Source organism: Cervus canadensis, chromosome 7 (genome assembly GCF_019320065.1).
Source record: "Cervus canadensis isolate Bull #8, Minnesota chromosome 7, ASM1932006v1, whole genome shotgun sequence".
NCBI classification, from domain to species: Eukaryota; Metazoa; Chordata; class Mammalia; order Artiodactyla; family Cervidae; genus Cervus; species Cervus canadensis.
The window spans coordinates 44,376,589-44,394,072 of record NC_057392.1 but is presented as its reverse complement, the minus strand read 5'-3'; the positions used below and the strand labels follow the sequence as shown (position 1 = coordinate 44,394,072).

Sequence of the window (17,484 nt, the reverse complement as noted above, 5' to 3'; positions counted from 1 at the left end):
AAAATCCTAGTCATTCGGTTATTAAAAAGGCTGTGCCTCTATTACAAGTGAATAAATTGACATTTTGGTTTGTTAGCTAGTCTCCTATGGATTTGATTAATGAGTTGGTTTCCCAAGAGCCTATTTCTTGCTCTTAAGTGGCATAAAATCAGATTTTTTGAACTTGAAAGTCTGAGGTCCAGATCCTGGACTTTTTTGATCCCCAACCAAATATAGCAGCAGCCCTAGAGTACTGCTCAAATCACTAGCCATCTAGCCTGTTGTTTCAGTGATAAAAGAAGATCAGAAATTAAAGGAAAAAAAAATTAATTTTTATGTGATGAGCTGGTCTTTGAGTTAAAAAAAAAAAGAGGCTAGAAAGAGTGGTGGTCTTAAGTGGCAAGTACTTGATAACTCATTTAGGAAAACTTTTGATTGTCAATCTTTTTTAGGTTTTCTTATTTGAATTGTGATCTGGCTAAGTATATTAACTTAATGTTTGACTTATTAATTAGCTTCTTTAGCAGTGTTACATATTATACCATCAGGCTCTATACTTCATTTGTGCATTTGATTAAATAGAAGGTTTATTCACATACCATTCGATTCATTCATTTAGAGTGTATAGTTTAGAGTGTATAGAGTGTATCGAACATAATCAATTTTAGAACATTTTCATTACCCCAAAACAAAACTATGTATCTACTGATAATTACTTTCCATTTTCTTCCTAACCTCCCAGGCCCAGGTCACTACTGATCTCCTTTCTGTCTGTATAATTTTGCCTACTCTGGATATTTCATCTTAATTGAATTATATAATACGTGCTCTTTTGTAACTGACTTCTTCACTCAGCATCATGCTTTAAGGTTCATTAATATTGTAGCATGTATCATTACTTCATTTTCTTTTTTTTATTACTTTCTATTTTATTTCTAATGTCCCATTGTATGGCTATGCCACATTTTATTTATCCCTTCATCTGTTGATGGACATTTTTAATATTTCCACTTTGGGGCTAATATAAACACCGCTATAAACATTTGTATAAAAGTTTTTGTATGGGCATATATATGTTTTCATTTCTCTTGGGTGTATATATTCTAAGAGTGAAATTTCTGGGTCATCGGATAATTCTGTATTTAACATTTTGAGGCAGACTGTTTTCCAGAGTGGCTGCACTATTTTCTAATCCCGTCAGCGATGTATGAGGGTTCCAGCTTCACATCCTCACCAATACTTGTTATTATGTTGTTGTTGTTCAGTTGTTAAGTCTTGTCTGACTCTTTGTGATCCCATGGATTATAGTACACCGGGCTCCTCTGTCCTGCAGTATCCCCCGGTGTTTGCTCAAATTTGTGTCCATTGAGTCAGTGATGCTATGTAACCATCTTATCCTCTGCTGCCTCCATCTCCTTCTGCCCTCAATCTTTCCCAGCATCAGGGTCTTTTCCAGTGAGTCTGCTCTTCAAATCAGGTGGCCAAAGTATTGGAGTTTCAGCTTTTACAGCAGTCATTCCAGTGAATATTCAGGATTGATTTCCTTTAGGATTGACTGGTTTAATTTTGTTATTACATGTCTTTTTAATGGTAGCCCTCCTAGTGGATGTGAAGTGTATCTGTCTCATTATGACTTTAATTTTCATTTCTCTAATGATGTTGAGCACCTCTTCATGCGCTTATTGACCTTTTGCATATTTTCTTTGGAAAAATGTCTATTCAAATCCTTTGCTCACTTTAAGTTGGGTTTTCTTTTATTATTGAATTTTAAGAGCTCTTTATATATTTTACATATAAGTTCCAGATTATATATATATTTGTAGATATTTTCTCCTGTGGGTTTTCTTTTCACTGTCTTAATGTCCTTTGAGACACACAAGTTTTTAGTTTTGATAAAGCCCAATTTTATTTCTTGTGCTTTTATTTTCATATCTGACAAACCATTGCCTAATCCAGAATCACAGAAATTTACATCTATGTTTTCTTCCAAGAGTTTTGTAATTTTACCTCTTACATTTAGATCTGGGATCCATCTGGAGTGATTTTTTTTTATTTGGTCTAAGAAAGTGTCCCAGCTCCATTCTTTAGCACGTGGATATCCAGTTATCCCAGAACAATTTGCTGAAAAGACAAATATTTTCCCACTGATTTGTCTTGGCACTCTTGTTAAAAAATCAAGTGACTATGAATGTGAAGGTTTATTTCCAGACTCTCAGTTCTATTCCATATATTTGTATGTCCATATGTTTATATTTTTATATTCATTCTATTTCCCTGGAGAAGGAAATGGTACTCCATTACTCCCCATTCCAGTATTCTTGCCTGGGAAATCCCATGGACAGGGGAGCCTGGCGGACTGTAGTCCACGGGGTCACAAAGAGTTGGACACACCTGAGTAACTAACACTTCCACTTTCATTCATTCTATAAAGGTTTATTGAGCATCTTTATATGCCAAGCATTGTGCTTGACATGTCCATTTTGCTTGCTTTTGAAAACCAAACCATACCTCTTTAAAGCCCAAATCTTCTTTAAAACTCATTCTAATAGGATGTAGTACCTTTTTTTTCTTAATGAGATATAAAATAATTTTCTTTCATAGCCAAACCTATAGAGGTAATTTTAGCTTCATATGATTGCACATGGGCTTTTGGCAAGTTGTAGTTTGTCCAGCTATATAAATGTCCAGAAGTCTGAGTGATTTTAGAGGGCTTGGAAGAATGAAAATTGATCAGGGATAGTCCACTGAATATATTGACGATGAGGTTAGTTTTTAAGTGGATGAAGAATTTACTACCTATGATAAGGGGTTCCTGGCAAGTGTGGAGTTGCCCACAGGCAACTGGACAGGTCTGGGAAGTTGGTAAGTGTAGTTACTGATAGCAGTATGACCAGAGAGAGATGGTGGAGGGGTTACTGGACTGGATACCCATAATTCTGCTTCCAGATTTTATTTTCGTAGCAGTTCCTTGCCAATGTGAAGTTACAGAGAGAATATTTTTAGATAATGAATTATTACTTGGTTTAAGATGAATTAAAGGAGGGAAGATTTTTATATAATGGTGGTGGCTGGTCTCTAGATATGGACTGTGGTTGTAGGAATTGAAGGGAGAAGCCAAAGAAATGTAAACTTAGCAGAACTTGATAATTATAAAAAATAACTAAACATAATTCTAGCATTATAACTTGAGGACATTGGAAAGATAATTGTACCAGTGCTTACCCTAATGAATAAGGTGAGAAAAAATGGTATATAAACTTTGAGTTTGTCTGCTTGTTGGCAAAATATAAAAGATGGCAACCTAACTGTTAGTGTATCATATCTAGTCTGAAAGCCAGGAGCTTTCAACGTTCTGTTGACATAAACAGTTGATTTTCCTTTTCATAGTTGCCTGTTTATTTCTGAAACCCACATTGTAAAATGAACTTTCAATGTCTAATTTTAAGCATTAAGCAGTGGTTTTATTTTCTCTGCCTGTAAAAGTGTTAAAAAATACTGTACTTTGTCAGTGACTTTGAAAGACCTAGGAAAGTTACCTAGATTCCATGCTTTACTATTATCATTGACAATATTATTGTTTTGAGGGAGGAAAAGTTTTAATATTGACTACACTGAAAAACATAGTCTATACAGAAATGTAGATAAATTTCAGCTGCTCATGATGGCTTTAAACATTAAAATTTGGATGTTTTAGGAAATCTATTACATTTTGAAACACAGTACAATACATTTATTTACCCACCCTAAATTTTCTTTCAGGAATTGTTCCATCTTCTGTTGTCCTGACTTCTTTCCAGGTGATGTCAAGAGTTTTTCTAATATGGGCAGTAACACATAGTGTCAAAGAGGTAAGCATTTAAATAGACAAAAATAAAATAATATTAGCATTAACAAACTTTAGTCAACTTTTCTTTCTCACGTGTGTATTATCGCTAAAGATGGAACTCCACATCATATCAGTACAGCCCAAATAAAATTCACTTGTACTATAGGAATTGGGTTACTTGTGGGAAACATACCCCAAATATACAGAGTTGAAAAAAGGAGATCGATTACACAAAGTCCTGAAGTCTCAGTTCCCTTGGAGATTTGGCTGGTGTGGCTATGGTCTGCACCTCAGTTATATTTTTCTGGTTTCTTGTTTGAATTCAGCACCATAAACTCTGGACAGCTGCATCTTTATAGCGGGACTGTTGGGGAAGTGAGGGACATAAATTCATTCCCAGTCCAATCTTTGTTAGACCAGGGTAAAGTAACAAACTTGTTCCTACCCGGTCCACTTGCATTAATGGAATTCCCAAGTGTGCTGAGTCTAGTGGTTCAGGGAGATGAGCGCTCTTCTGAGGGTCTGAGGTGGATGCCCAGGCAGGCCAGCTTCTTATAAGAACTGGAGAGAGGAAACCATCATTACCATGGCTATAAATCCACAGCTATCTTTCATTGTCTGGTATTGGAGAAGGGAATTGTTTTCCAGTATGTTTTTCGCTTTTTAAAAGTCCATTATTGTTAATGTCACCACGAGGCAGAGTACCAGTACCCACCAGGAAGATTCAGTTTTCAGTTTTCCAGTCCCAGTAACTTACCACCAGCATTATTGGGCACTTTAGCCTTATAGAATGTGCTTATCTATTAGCATTATCCTGGTGTTTTCTTTGTCTTCTATTACTCTGAAATCCCTGTCAAAACACTTGGTTTTTCAGGATTTATTTAGACAGTTTTGTTTGTTTTTTAACTAGTTATTGTTTTTAACTTTTTATTAGCATATGTTTTATACATACAGAAAAATGCACATAGTTAAGTTTTTAATGAAAATTGACTAAGCTAAGTTGTTCTTGTTACAGATCCACAGAATTTTTCTTTTTTTTTTTTTTTTTTTTAGAATTTTTCTTTTAAGCTCATTCACTCCTTGAAGATACCTATTTACACTTTCTGTGTAGGAAGGATATAAAGCAATCTCGTATTTTACATGATCATTTTCTAGACTGCCACATTTCTTTAAAAAAGAAAAAGTCAAAAACAGGCAAGTAAATCCTAACGTGGCATATTGCCCCTTGTTCTCATTCTTAGTTGTTTCTGGAGTAAGGAAAAGTTACTCTCTTCATTAGTTTCAAAGTCTTTTCTATAAATCATTTGTAACTTGTGTTTCTTCCTTCTTTCCTTTCCATTTAACCGGCAACTCATAGTTTTAACTTCCCAATAGTCTTAAGTGACCTAAACTTTCTTCCTAATAGTAACTCATTTATATTCTTAAACAAGTAATTATGTACTTCTAATAATTAAATGTTAGTTACATGAAGATACAGTGTTATCAACTGTGGAGTGTTTATAATCAGCCAAGAGAGTCAGATACTAGGTGTCCAGGAGCTAATGCTCCAGCTGATGGATTATTCATGGCCTCTGCTTCTCCCTTCTGCTTCAGTAACCACTCCTCTGCTTATTAGCACTTCTGGCAAAGAGTATAGACAAGTAAATCAAAAATGCTTACAATTCAAGTTAAGCAATTGTTACCATATTGCTGTTACCAACATTTCCTAGAATTTCCTGGGCAGAGCATTAAGACAGCTTGGCTTAAAAAGCTATTAAATATCTGTGTGGATTACAGGTATGCGGACCTGGCCATTGCCCTTAGTAACCACCTGCCTGACAGATGCACAGACTTGCCATTTAACAGATGGTTTCACATGTAGTGTCAGCACAGTAATTTCAGTTATATGCTTGTTATGTTTGCATATTCAAAATTGTTTCTCTGCAGCCAATCTTACCCAATTTTACTATCATTAACATATCGTTTTCTTAGGAATGTAGTAAATCTTACTGTCTTTCTGTCACCTCTTCCGTTTTCTTCTTTTCATATATACTGTATTGACTGACTTACTCCTTTCTCACGTAAATAGGATTCATTGTTTCTACTGCTCCATGATCACACTTCTTGTCTCCTCATTCCCCTTTTCTTTGAGAAGAACCCATTCATTGTTTTGTTTATGGCAGTAGATTCCCTCTTGACCCACCCCAAGTTGCTGATTGGTAGCTTGAAAACCTGTTAGTGTGGCATTTCAGAGGCCAGTTTGCTGTCTGTCACCTGCTCCTTACCCCCCCTTCTCTTAGCAAAGACTATTTTTTCTACTGTCAAGTTTCATGTTAGCTATAATTTAGTTTGTCCTATACAACATTATATATGGCTTCCCTATTAAATGTCCATTCTTCTGTTTACTGAAACATCTTTTAAATATCATTCTTTTCCTTATATTCAGCTTTGTTTATTTTTAATGGTGGGAACCACATAACTAATAACTAAATTCCCAATAACTAATGCATAGGGAAATTGATCCCAGAAATAACTGCTTAATAAAATATATCTCACTTTCTCATATTAATATTCAAATTCTTTTTGCAGTACTTTGCTTTCATCCTCAGTTTCTTTTCTAACATCACATGTCCTCTAAAGTGGACACGCATGCTTTGTTCTCATAGCATTACATTTGGGTTTGGACTCTTGCCCTACCCTCTTTGGCCTGCCTGTATTTTCTACACTCATTTCCCTTGTTTTCTGTAATTGTACATGATGTACTAAGGTATAGCCTATATGCATTTTAGGACTAGATACTATGTTTTTCATATTTGAGGTAGATTTTCTTTTAAGAGGCCCTATAGAACATGCATTCTTACCTGTCATTTTTATTCTCTGCTGCATGGAACACTAGTCACATAAATGTTGCCAGGTATATCATAGAACTAAAAGATGATCAGATGGTTTTCTTCTCTGATATAGAAGGATCCACCATCACTAGCAGGACTTCTTGATGAGCAGGATATTAAAGATAAAATGTCTCTATGCTCAAAAGCTTTTTCTTGACCCAACATAGCAAATAACCTCCCCACTTCTTTCCTTTTAAAGGGACTTTTTATATAAGCAAAATTAAGCTTCTGATAACAAGCTCAGGGTGAGATATAGGGTGTGTGGGATACAGGAGGAATCAGAAATTCTAGCTAACCTGTTTTCTTTGCAGTTTTTCCACCTGAACCCCAGAAATGAACTGGCTTCTTCCACATTCCTTAGCCAGGATGGCCACTGCTACTGCCACATCAGGCTTCTGTGGGCATTTGTTCGCCTCACCTTCTGTTTGGGTCGGTGTCTTTGTCTCTTCATTGACCTGAAGCAAGATTGATGTTTTTCAGAGTGAACTGCAGTGGGAGATGCCACCTTAGTACGACCCACCACCCCCACCCCTACCCCCCATCAGAAACAGAAGTCCACAGGCACATATTCTTCCTTCTCTAAAAGTAGCTAAGCCAAGCCCCAGGTTCCTGGACACACAACTAGGCCACTGTCCCTTTTCCTGGGCCAGCCCTCTTTGAAGAAGCCCCCACGTATCCTCTCCTGAGTTCTCAGTGTGAGATTGCTGTGTTCTTGAGCAGAAGTCCCAGGTTACCGCTCTGAGCAGCAGTTGAATAAGAAGTTGTTGGACTCTCACTGTGACTTAGCCTAAGTGCAGCGAACACCTTCAACACCTTACTAGGTAGGGTAACTTGTGTGAGATAGAGCTTTGCCCTGGATTGCTGAGCCTTCTTTCTTCCTTACCCTTTGCTACCTTTGGAGAAAAGGATGTTTTCTCACATTCCTCTGGAATGTCCCGTGAGTTCTGATTTCACCAGTCAGCTGGCTCCCACTTCTTTCTGGCATGCCACTGGGCTTCGTGACACTTAAGTTGCCATCTTTGCTAACTTCTCAGCAAGCTGCCTACAAAAAGTCTGTCGTGCATGTTTAAGAAAGTTAATAACGTCCAGTTCTCTATCATTATGCTGGTTTTTGTTGTTTGTTGCATTATACTTTACAGAGGACTTTATTAAAATATAATTATTCACTCTTGACAGTTGTCTCTTGGGGTAGGTTGTAGACTCCACTTAAAGCTTGGAAGCTAGAGCAGCAAATGACCGTCTGTCAAATGGCAGAGTTGAAAGTAAACTTCTGAATTCAAAGTCTTCCTCCTGCATCAAAGCTTGCTCTCACCAGTTAGAAATGTGATGTAAACACATTCTTACTTTTGTGTGCTAATCATACTTTATCCCGTGAAGAGTTGAAAACACCCATCTCAGTTACCCATTCCAGATTCTTGGGCTTCCCTGGTGGCTCAGACAGTGAAGAATCCGCCTGCAGTGCGGGAGATCTGGGTTGGGAGGATCTCCTGGAGGTACCACCCACTCCAGTTTCTTGCCTGGAGAATCCCCATGGACAGAGGAGCCTGGCAGGCTACAGTCCGTGGGGTCGCAAAGAGTCAGACACGACTGGGGGACTAAGCACGACATCTCAGACGCAGAAGCACCTTTCCTCTTCGGCAGTTCTGTCGCACCACACGCATATTGAAATGCGGTTCTCCAGTCAAATGGTTTATACATGGAATGCACCAGTAATTGCAGGCCTGGGTGCTCGTCTGCACACTTTGCCAATGTGCCTGTCTGCTTGTTTAGTGCTCGTTTTAGGGCTTCTGATATATCCCTCCAGTTAACTGACCTTTCTTCTTGAAAGTTCCAAGGCTATTTTTCATACTGGCATATGGACTATTTGGAACAGAATTCCCAGGAAAGCTTCTTACAAATGCACCTTCCAGGTCCCACCCCATATATGATACAGAATTTTGAGGAGTGGAGACAGAGAATCATCACTGTTATTAAGCTCCTTGAATAATTTGATGAGATCTAAGGTTTGAGAAATGCTCTAAAATACTGTAATGTGCTGTAATTTTTATTCAACTTTCCTTTTTCTTGATTTTACTTCCTATCTCTGCTTAGTTTCCTGGAGGCATAACCAGATCTCACCATCTCTGTCCCTAGTTCAAGAGCCATAGTCTCATTTGTAGAGAGTGAAAGCCTGGAGTTCCCTTACCCAGCTAAGTGGAGGGATTGGAGTTTCTCGTGTAGTCTTCAAAATCCACTGTCTGTGGAACTGCAGCTCAAGTACATATAAGAGGAAGCTTGAGGGGCCCATCTTGCAGGTAGAGGCAGATCTGAAAGCACAGCAATAAGAAAGCTAAACTGTCATTTGTTTTGGGGCGTGGGTTGCAGGGAAGGGCTCTACCGTGGACATATGCTTCTTGTTGCCTGGCCAACGCCATCAGGTAGGTCGTTTATGATAATTTCTATTCAGGGAAATACTGCATCTCTCTTCTTCGGTTTTCTCAAAAAATATCACCTTCCTTGGATAGTTTTTTTTTATTTTCTAAGTAAGTCAAACACTGTATTCTAGAACATGGAGGCTGAGCAGCCATATCTTACATGAGGGTTGGTGAGGGTGGACTTCGGCAGGCACTTACCTTGTGGCTTAGGACAAAGCATGTCAACTTTCCGAGCCTTGTTTTTGTCATCTGCGGCAGAGTAATACTAGTATCTGCCCTGCTCATGTCACAGAGTTTTTAATAAAGGTTAAGTGAGAGGACTATATGAAAACAAGGCATATCAGGGTCTCTGGCTTGCAGGTTTTTTGCTGAGCAGCTTCTGAAACCCTAACGTATAAAGTAGTTTCACTTCAGAAGGAATGCTGCTTCCTTCGGAGATGTAGCACAATTTTCTTTGTCTTCATCTTGTCCTCTTCTTTTTCACTCTGGAAGCTAAAAGACTAGGTACAGTGATACCCTGACTTCTGTTGCTGCTGTGTTGTGTTGGTTGTAGGTGTTCTTTCTCTGCTGGGTACTCCGGCCGGGTTCGCAGTGCACTCTTGCTCTTTGCCACCTCCTGGGGTTACCTCCCTTGTCAGCACATTTCCTGTTGCTGCACATGCTCCTCAATGACCCCAGTGGCCATCTATGAACGTGGCCTTTCAGCGGGGGAGGCAGGGCACCTGCTCATGCCCATTGTTCAGATGAGGAGCTGAGAGGCTGTGTCTCTAGGGCACATTGTGCCATGCCACTGTCTTCCTCTTGGGGACCTTTTTCCAGTGATGTTCCAGCTCTGCCAAGGAAAGGCATTGTGATACATTCAGTATCTTTTGGCCCCCTGAGTGCTGAGTGTCTAAAGTTCTCCACCCTGCTCTCTCTATTCCCTGACTTTCTATTTTAAATATTTCTGTAGGTGGATGTGCATCACCTTCACTTTTAAAATTAGCACTTCTCCTAAAGGTAGAAAAACTTCATCATTTGATTGTTAATCAGACACTGTCAGACTTTAGACAACTCCAAGACAGATGTAGCAGTAATTTAATGCCACTTCTGCATCTGTTAATAATGGACACATAAAGAAAGTGTTACTTTTCTCATGGCTAGATGGTTCACTCTAACATTGTGTATATTTAGCTTAGGTGATTTGAGCAAAATCAGGTTGTCTATTTTTCTCTGAGTGTTTTTCTGTCCCTTTCCAACATTTTCTTGAACTGTGTATAAAAATTTTATTTCAAAATATTGAAAAATATTTAGATCCTTTTGGGTTCCGTGTCAGTTCACTTCTGACATCTCATGTTGCATCTTTCTCCCATTGCCTTAGTTCTTTTGTTCTTTCCCTTGGAAAACTCCAGTGGAACTCCTTTGTTCAAAATGTATTATACTTTTTCCTTTGATTATTAAGTCAGTTTTGTTTAAAATAAAACATTTTAAACCATGCAAGCCAGTATTACCACTACACCCTACAAGAACATAGCCCCATTTGTCAGTTAAGAATTGACTAGGTTCCAGGCTCAACAAAATCAGGAAATCAGTTTCATTTGTGTTTAATGTTAATCTTTTTCTCTTCTGGCCACTCCTTCTCTTCACCCTTCTCCGTTGGTGACCCTGCCCTACAAACACCCTCACACTTGAAGTTTCACACAGGACTTTCTTTTGCTCTCTTACCCTAAGGGCTATCTCTGGCATCCTTCGTTCCCATTTCTCAATTCTGGCATGAGGGGGAGCAGTTACATCAGACAAACTCCCTGGAAGACAGCACAGTTATCTTCATTTGGGAGGGTGTCACAGGGCAGGGCAGGAAGGGCTAGGGCCTGACCTGACCTGTCAGCTCCAAAGGAAAGTGTCCCACTGTTAGGAGGTTCTTCTGGGACCCAAAGCCAGACCTGCCTGCCTGCCTAGTCCAGACTGCCCCGCACATGCCCGAGCCCTTCAGGCTGAGCAGTGTTGTCCTCTTCCTTTCCTTCTGCCCCAGAACTTCCAGATTTCTGGTGTCCCCAAGATTCAGTTAGTCTTTTTAAATATTATGCTAAAACCCTTCTACCCCCATTTGACTGATGTTCTGGAGGTGTCAGTGGTGTCTCCTACTTTGCTCCTGTTTTTGATAATGAAGTTCTAACAAAGAAGCTTGTTGTTGGAATTCATTCTCTTCAGGCATAAGACGTTTTCACACTATTGGGTAGTATCTTAACATGTAATTGCTGCTACTTACAAACAGTTGGAAACCTTTTTAGAGCCAAATCTGGATATGTGAAGTCCTGAGATTCACAAAGATGTTTGACTCTTGGCACGGTAAGCTGTCATGAAAAAGGAATGAGTGAAAAAAGAAAAAAAAAAAATGTTCCCTTGCATGTCAAGTACTGGTTTCCCAAAGAAACAACTGAGATGTATTTACAGTGAGATTTACCATGAGAGCCTCAGTGGTTTCAGCTCTGGTTATACGTTCAGCTTAAGTTGAAGAATGACTCAGGGAAGTAAGCCTGTTATTTGAGCTATGCTGTCAAGTTGTACTGTCAGTGGAGAGTTACAGTAAGTGAATTCTGACACTAAAACCAGTTTTCATCCATGATTTGAGAGTAAAGTGAATTTAGATGTTTATTTCAAGCCAAAAAGGGTAATTTTTTGGTCCTGTATAGTGATAGAAGCATGTTGGTTACAAACATTTTTCTTTTGAATATTTCTTCTATTTTGGGACTGTCCATAGGAATTTTTAGCAGTGCAAAAAATGTTCTGTGCCTATGCTGTTCAACATAGTAGCTCCTAGTTGTATGTGTGCACATATTGAACCCTTGAAATAACCTCTGAGTGACTAAAGAACTGAATTTTAATGTAATTTAATTTTAAATAGCCACATGTGACTGGAGGTTACTGCATTGGACAGTGTAGCTGTAGTTATTCAGTGTAATATTATTGGGTTGGCCAGAAAGTTCATTCGAGTTTTTCTGTAACATCTTATGGAAAAACTCAAACTTTCTGGCCAACGCAGTATTTACCATTCTCTTTATTTCAGTCAATTAGGTTTTCATATATTTTATCTCATGTGCAAGATTGTATGATTTAAAAGAAAAAAACATGTAGCCACAGGAAATTTATATGACATACTTGGTATGCTGTGTTCTTTAAATCCAGGAATTCTTTTAGTACTCTAAATTAAACTTTTAAAAATCCTGATTGCAGGTGTGGGAAATTGTGTGGTATTCTCATCTGTTGCAAAGATAGCAGTTCATTAACTGGTGAGGCAGGAGGCCATACAGACTCCACCTTTCAGAGACCTGGAGTTTGGCCTTCGCAGTGGAGTGACCATGATACCATGTCCCACGTTTGGCTTTGCTGAAAACCGTTTCATAGACCTTGTCTCTCCTATTTGACTTCAAGGATACCTTAGAAATATAGTCAATGTTATTATCCCCATGAGCTCAGAGGTTCTCACCTCACACTGTAAAAGATGATTGGCATGCTTCGTGAGCATTGCTAAAATATGTCAGCAGAGTCAAGGAAAGTTAAAAATTATTAGCAATAAACTGCTTTTAAACAGGTGTGCTCCACGGTACAATAAGTGGAATTTTTAAAGCATTGATTAATATTCATTTGAAAACTTTTAATATGTAGGAGGAAGAACTATCTCAAATTATCTGCTCCTTTGCCAAAGCGGTCCTTTGTATACTGTTGCTTTTTCAGTATATTTTCAGCATGAATATGAAATATCAGATCATTTAAAAATACATAAATTGACAAGAATACCAGTGCATTCAGTCTCCTGGCAGTTGACTTGCACAGTGAATGCAGCAGGTAACTGGTCTTGGTGGGAACCTTGAAGACAACAGGGGAACCTGAAGATATCCCCATTCCCTTGCTTCCATGAAGTACATATGAAGTGTATTTCCATGGCTTCCAGGAGGAGGATTCAATAACCTTTTTTACCTACCCATGTCAAGAAGTCCTGTATAGTCAGGAAGCTCTCGTTAAAAGCCGTGATGCATCACAGATAAAATTAAGCATATTACTAAGTCGTCTGCATTTTCCAGAGAATGGAGCCCTTTCAAGTCTGAAGTGAAACCCTGGTGCACTTCGGGAATTTGTAAGACGTGACTTGATATCCACATGTGGATGTGTGTGGAAGCATGCTGAGGGTATGCCTGCATTTGAAAGGGAGGGAGGAGACTAATTATTAGGCTTGATGCATTAAAGATTTTTAACTTATCTTTCCTTTAAATTGCCGCCATAAACATTTGTTTTTAACAGGATGAGTTTTGGTATCTTCTCCCCTTTACTATATTTTGCTCTGATAAAAGTATTACCAGGATAACTGAAAACCTGATAATTGTGCCTCTCTTTTGCCTTCTGCATTGGTGCTGTCTTGTTAAGACAAGTTTAAGGACTCTTTCATTGAGGTCAGTGTTTCAAAGCAGTATATGTTGAGAGCCTCAAGTGTAAACACTAATCAAATTAACCAAGTTTTTATATACTAAATACTGTTTTTTAATTTTAGAGTTTTTCAAATAGTCATGTTAACATTTATGTAGCATCTTGCCATCAGTAGCAGAGCTTATCAACTGGTATCAGATGTCTGTCCCCCAGGTGGGTGTTAAAAGAAATTTCAAGAAGAATATGATAATTGGAATGTCTACATCATCTCAGAACAAAGGTGGTGCTCACCTCAGCTAGTAATTGGCAAATTGATCTAGTGTTATGCAGTCACCTTTTTTTTTTTTTAAGAAAAAAGCAGAAATACAGATTTTTTAATGTGAAATCTCTCAACTTAAAAAACTGGCTCAAATATTTTCTAAAGCACTGTACAAACTCAAAATATTTGTGATCCAGGATTATGGGCCTTTTTTTGGGCCATTGTTTTAATATTTATATGTCAAGAGATGATACTCAAAGCCTTCGTTTTTATTTTGTCTTACATTTTTGCAATTATTAAACCATCATAGAACAAAAGAACCATGATATTTCACAGTGTATATTGCTCATTTCATGTTCTTTTGACCATGTCAGTTACACTTCTGACAGTGATCTATCCTGTCCCCTCTAGAGTGTTGGGTAGGTACACTGGGATGATGCATTTAGAGGTCTGGGGGCAGACTGTGGGGTGACTGCCCCAGTTCTCCCCATGAGACCACAGTAACCTACTGCTGGGCATATTGATCTCAGGCTGTCTTGGCAATAGTTAAAGGACTATTGCTTCATAGAATACTTAGGCTGTATTGGATATGTATGATCAAGGTGGAACTAATTAATGACTGTTTTCTGATACAGTCCTTATACTTGAGTTTGGTTGAAGGTAATAGTTGCATGAAAACTATTTGGAATTGAGAGAATCAAACTGAACTTAGGAAGAACATTGGGAAAGGCTAGCAGCTGGTGAGATCCTTAAACATCCCAGATTTGGTCCAGGCTAATGCTTTAACACTTAACAGAAAACACAATGACAAAGCAAAATACTATTTTAGTAATTAAGCCTAAGAGGCAGCCACCAGCCTGTACTGGATCCCAGCAGTGACTAGCACAGATAGTAGAAACTTAATAAATATTTGTTGAATTGAATTTTCCTTTCATGGAATAAAAATAATAACTGCTATTTATGAATGGCTAGCACTTTACTAAGCTCTTGATAGGTTTTTCTAACCTCACGTGAACCCATGCAAAGGCAAATATGTTGCCTCAGTTTCCGTATGAGGATGTTGAAGCTGGGAAAGGATAAGAACGTGCAGCCTGGAAGCCTGGAGGTCCATTTGCTTCCAGAGTTGCAGTGATTGAGAAGAGGCTAGTTGTAGGAAATTGCCATTCTTTCTTCATATTTCCCGGGAAGTGGGCTGAGCAGATAGTAGCATTAAAGTCGGACTAATGGGAACATTTTAGCATTCAGACCTGCATGTCTGATTTTGTCATAAATGCAGAATTGATCGTGCATTGCCTATTTACTGCATGCTTATACAGTTTTCTCATTGCATGTTCAGAAAAGTTAATTTCATGACCAAGACTTGTTTCGGTAAGCCAAAACATTTAACTAGGCCATCATCCATATTAAAGAGTAGTTCTCAGTTACTGTGAAATAGTTTTTTTAATCAGTCCCCCTTGTCATTGTAGGTTAAGAAAAATCTATGTAGTTGCATATTTTTCTCTCCTTTAAAAGGGAAGTATATTAATATAGCTCACATTTTTCCATATAAAAGGAGTATTGTTTTCTGGTTTGTTTACTGTGTATCCTATCATAGGTTTTTATTTTATTTTTTAATTGAAGGATAGTTGCTTTACAGAATTTTGTGGTTTTCTGTCGTACATCAACAAGAATGAGCCATAGGTACACTCCTGTCCCCTCCCTCCGGGGTCTCCCTCCCCACCCCACCCTCCCAGGTTGTCCTAGAGCTCCTATCTGAGTTCTGAATCACACAGCAAATTCCCATGGCTGTCTATTTTACATACAGTGTTGTAATTTCCACGTTACTCTCTCCATGCATCTCACCCTCTGCCTTATCCCCTCCCCCGTAAATGTTAAATCATGGGTAGTTTATACAGACAGTTGCCATGTGAAAAGACCAACACTTACCCAGACATCTTTTTTTTTAACCACCACACGTCAGTATTTATTACATTTCAATTTCTTATCAAGGAGGACATTCCTTTTAAGTAGATAACTAGATGAGTTACATTGTTGTTCAAAAAAACTTAATAAAGTTATGGAAAGGACCAGGATTGTCGTCAGAACTGTCCTGTGCCCCAGCCCAAACCTTCTGCTGACGTCACCCTCAAGGCAGTAGCTCTGTGACCTCACTCTCCCAGGGGCCCAGCCCTCCTCACCCAAGGCAGAGAACATGCAGGCCAGGCTGCAGACAGGTCAGCAAATACTTATTCAATACCTTCTCTGCTCTGGTATCGTCTCAGCACTAGGATGCGTGGAAAAGAGAAATCACAGGTGCTCCCTTCACAGGGCTTGCTCGGGAGCAGGGTCAAGCAGCGCCTTAGAGTGGGGTAACTGACACGGCAGGAAAGACAGGCTGCTGGCAGCACGTGTCACACTCCAGCTGCCCTGCTGAGGGCTATACCAGCCTGGTCCAGCTCCTGAGGAGCTGTTCCAGTCTCCCAGGCCCACTTGTTCCTCCTCATTGGGTGGTCCTGGAGGTACAATCCGGTGATACATATAAAGCATTTAGAACAGTGCCTGGCACTTAGTAGGTGCTCAGTAAATGTTAGTTACATATTAGCTATAATATAACCTTATCTTTTCCCAAACTTTCAGTGACAATTTTTTGTATAACTGTATTGAATTCTTCTCTGTGTCCTGAAGCAGAGATATAATTGACTTTTAAAACAGAGATATAATTGACTGTTCACATAGGAATGAATTCTTTATACTTATTAAAATAGTTTCACAGTTAGCTGGTGAAGATTTATACATAATTACTTTTACCACACTTAAGGGATAATTAGCCCTGCTAATGGGAGTTATCATTATCTTAATCATCATTATTATCCTAATCTAAAGCATTTATTGAAAATCTCATTTTGCCTTTTAAGTAAGCTAACCCCTTTTTCAAAGGGAGTTTTTAGACCTGCCCTCGGGGTACTTACAGTATAAGACAGTAGTAATTCGGATGCCCGTTTAGCCTCAGCATTAAATCTGTTGTTCCATCTCAAGTGTGCTTTTATTGATAGTTTTTGTTATAAATGTTCTTACATCTTCTTTATGGTTATGTAGCCCGCCTCTTCCAGCAGATTTAGATTCTTCATATCAAAGGCAATTTATAGAAACCAGGTGATATTGTTTGCTTCTAACTATGTCCCCAAAGTGGTTGCTTAATACTCAGGTGATATTTTAAAATAATTTATTTGGAAATCATTTCAGGTTTACAGAAAGTTTAAATTAGAACAGTACAAAAGACTCTCATATTTCCTTCATTCAGATTCTCCAACTATTGACATTTTACTACATTTGTTCCATCATCTATTCCTCTGTATTTGCATATCGTTTTTTTCCTGAACCTTGAGAGCAAGCTGTACATGATGTCCTGTCCCACCTAAATACTCAAGTGCATGTTTCAGACACTCTTCTACATCACCTGCATACAACCCCCCAATATGGAAGCCAAAACTGATAACATATACCGTCCTACCCCCAGACTTCACTCAGAATTCACCAACAGTCTAAACAGTGTCCTTTTTTTCCCTTTGTGGATGGCAAGTTTGGCCTTGGAGTACAGGAAATAGAGGAAAACAATAGAATGGGAAACATCAGAGATCTCTTCAAGAAAATTGGAGAGATCAAGGAAACACTTCATGTGAGAATTGGCACAATAAAGGACAGAAATGGTAAGGACCTAATAGAAACAGAAGAGGTGGCAAGAATACACAGAAGAAC

At 38.6% G+C, this 17,484-nt stretch overlaps 1 protein-coding gene across 1 annotated transcript in view; it reads left to right on the top strand.

The window, feature by feature from the left end:
- The window catches only part of HACD2 (3-hydroxyacyl-CoA dehydratase 2), an 88,761-nt gene that overhangs the window by 57,691 nt on the left and 13,586 nt on the right, over window positions 1-17,484 (top strand). The window contains exon 4 of the mRNA XM_043473164.1: window positions 3,739-3,827. Within this exon, the coding sequence (XP_043329099.1) occupies window positions 3,739-3,827 (89 nt within the window). The remainder of the gene's footprint in view (window positions 1-3,738; window positions 3,828-17,484) is intronic.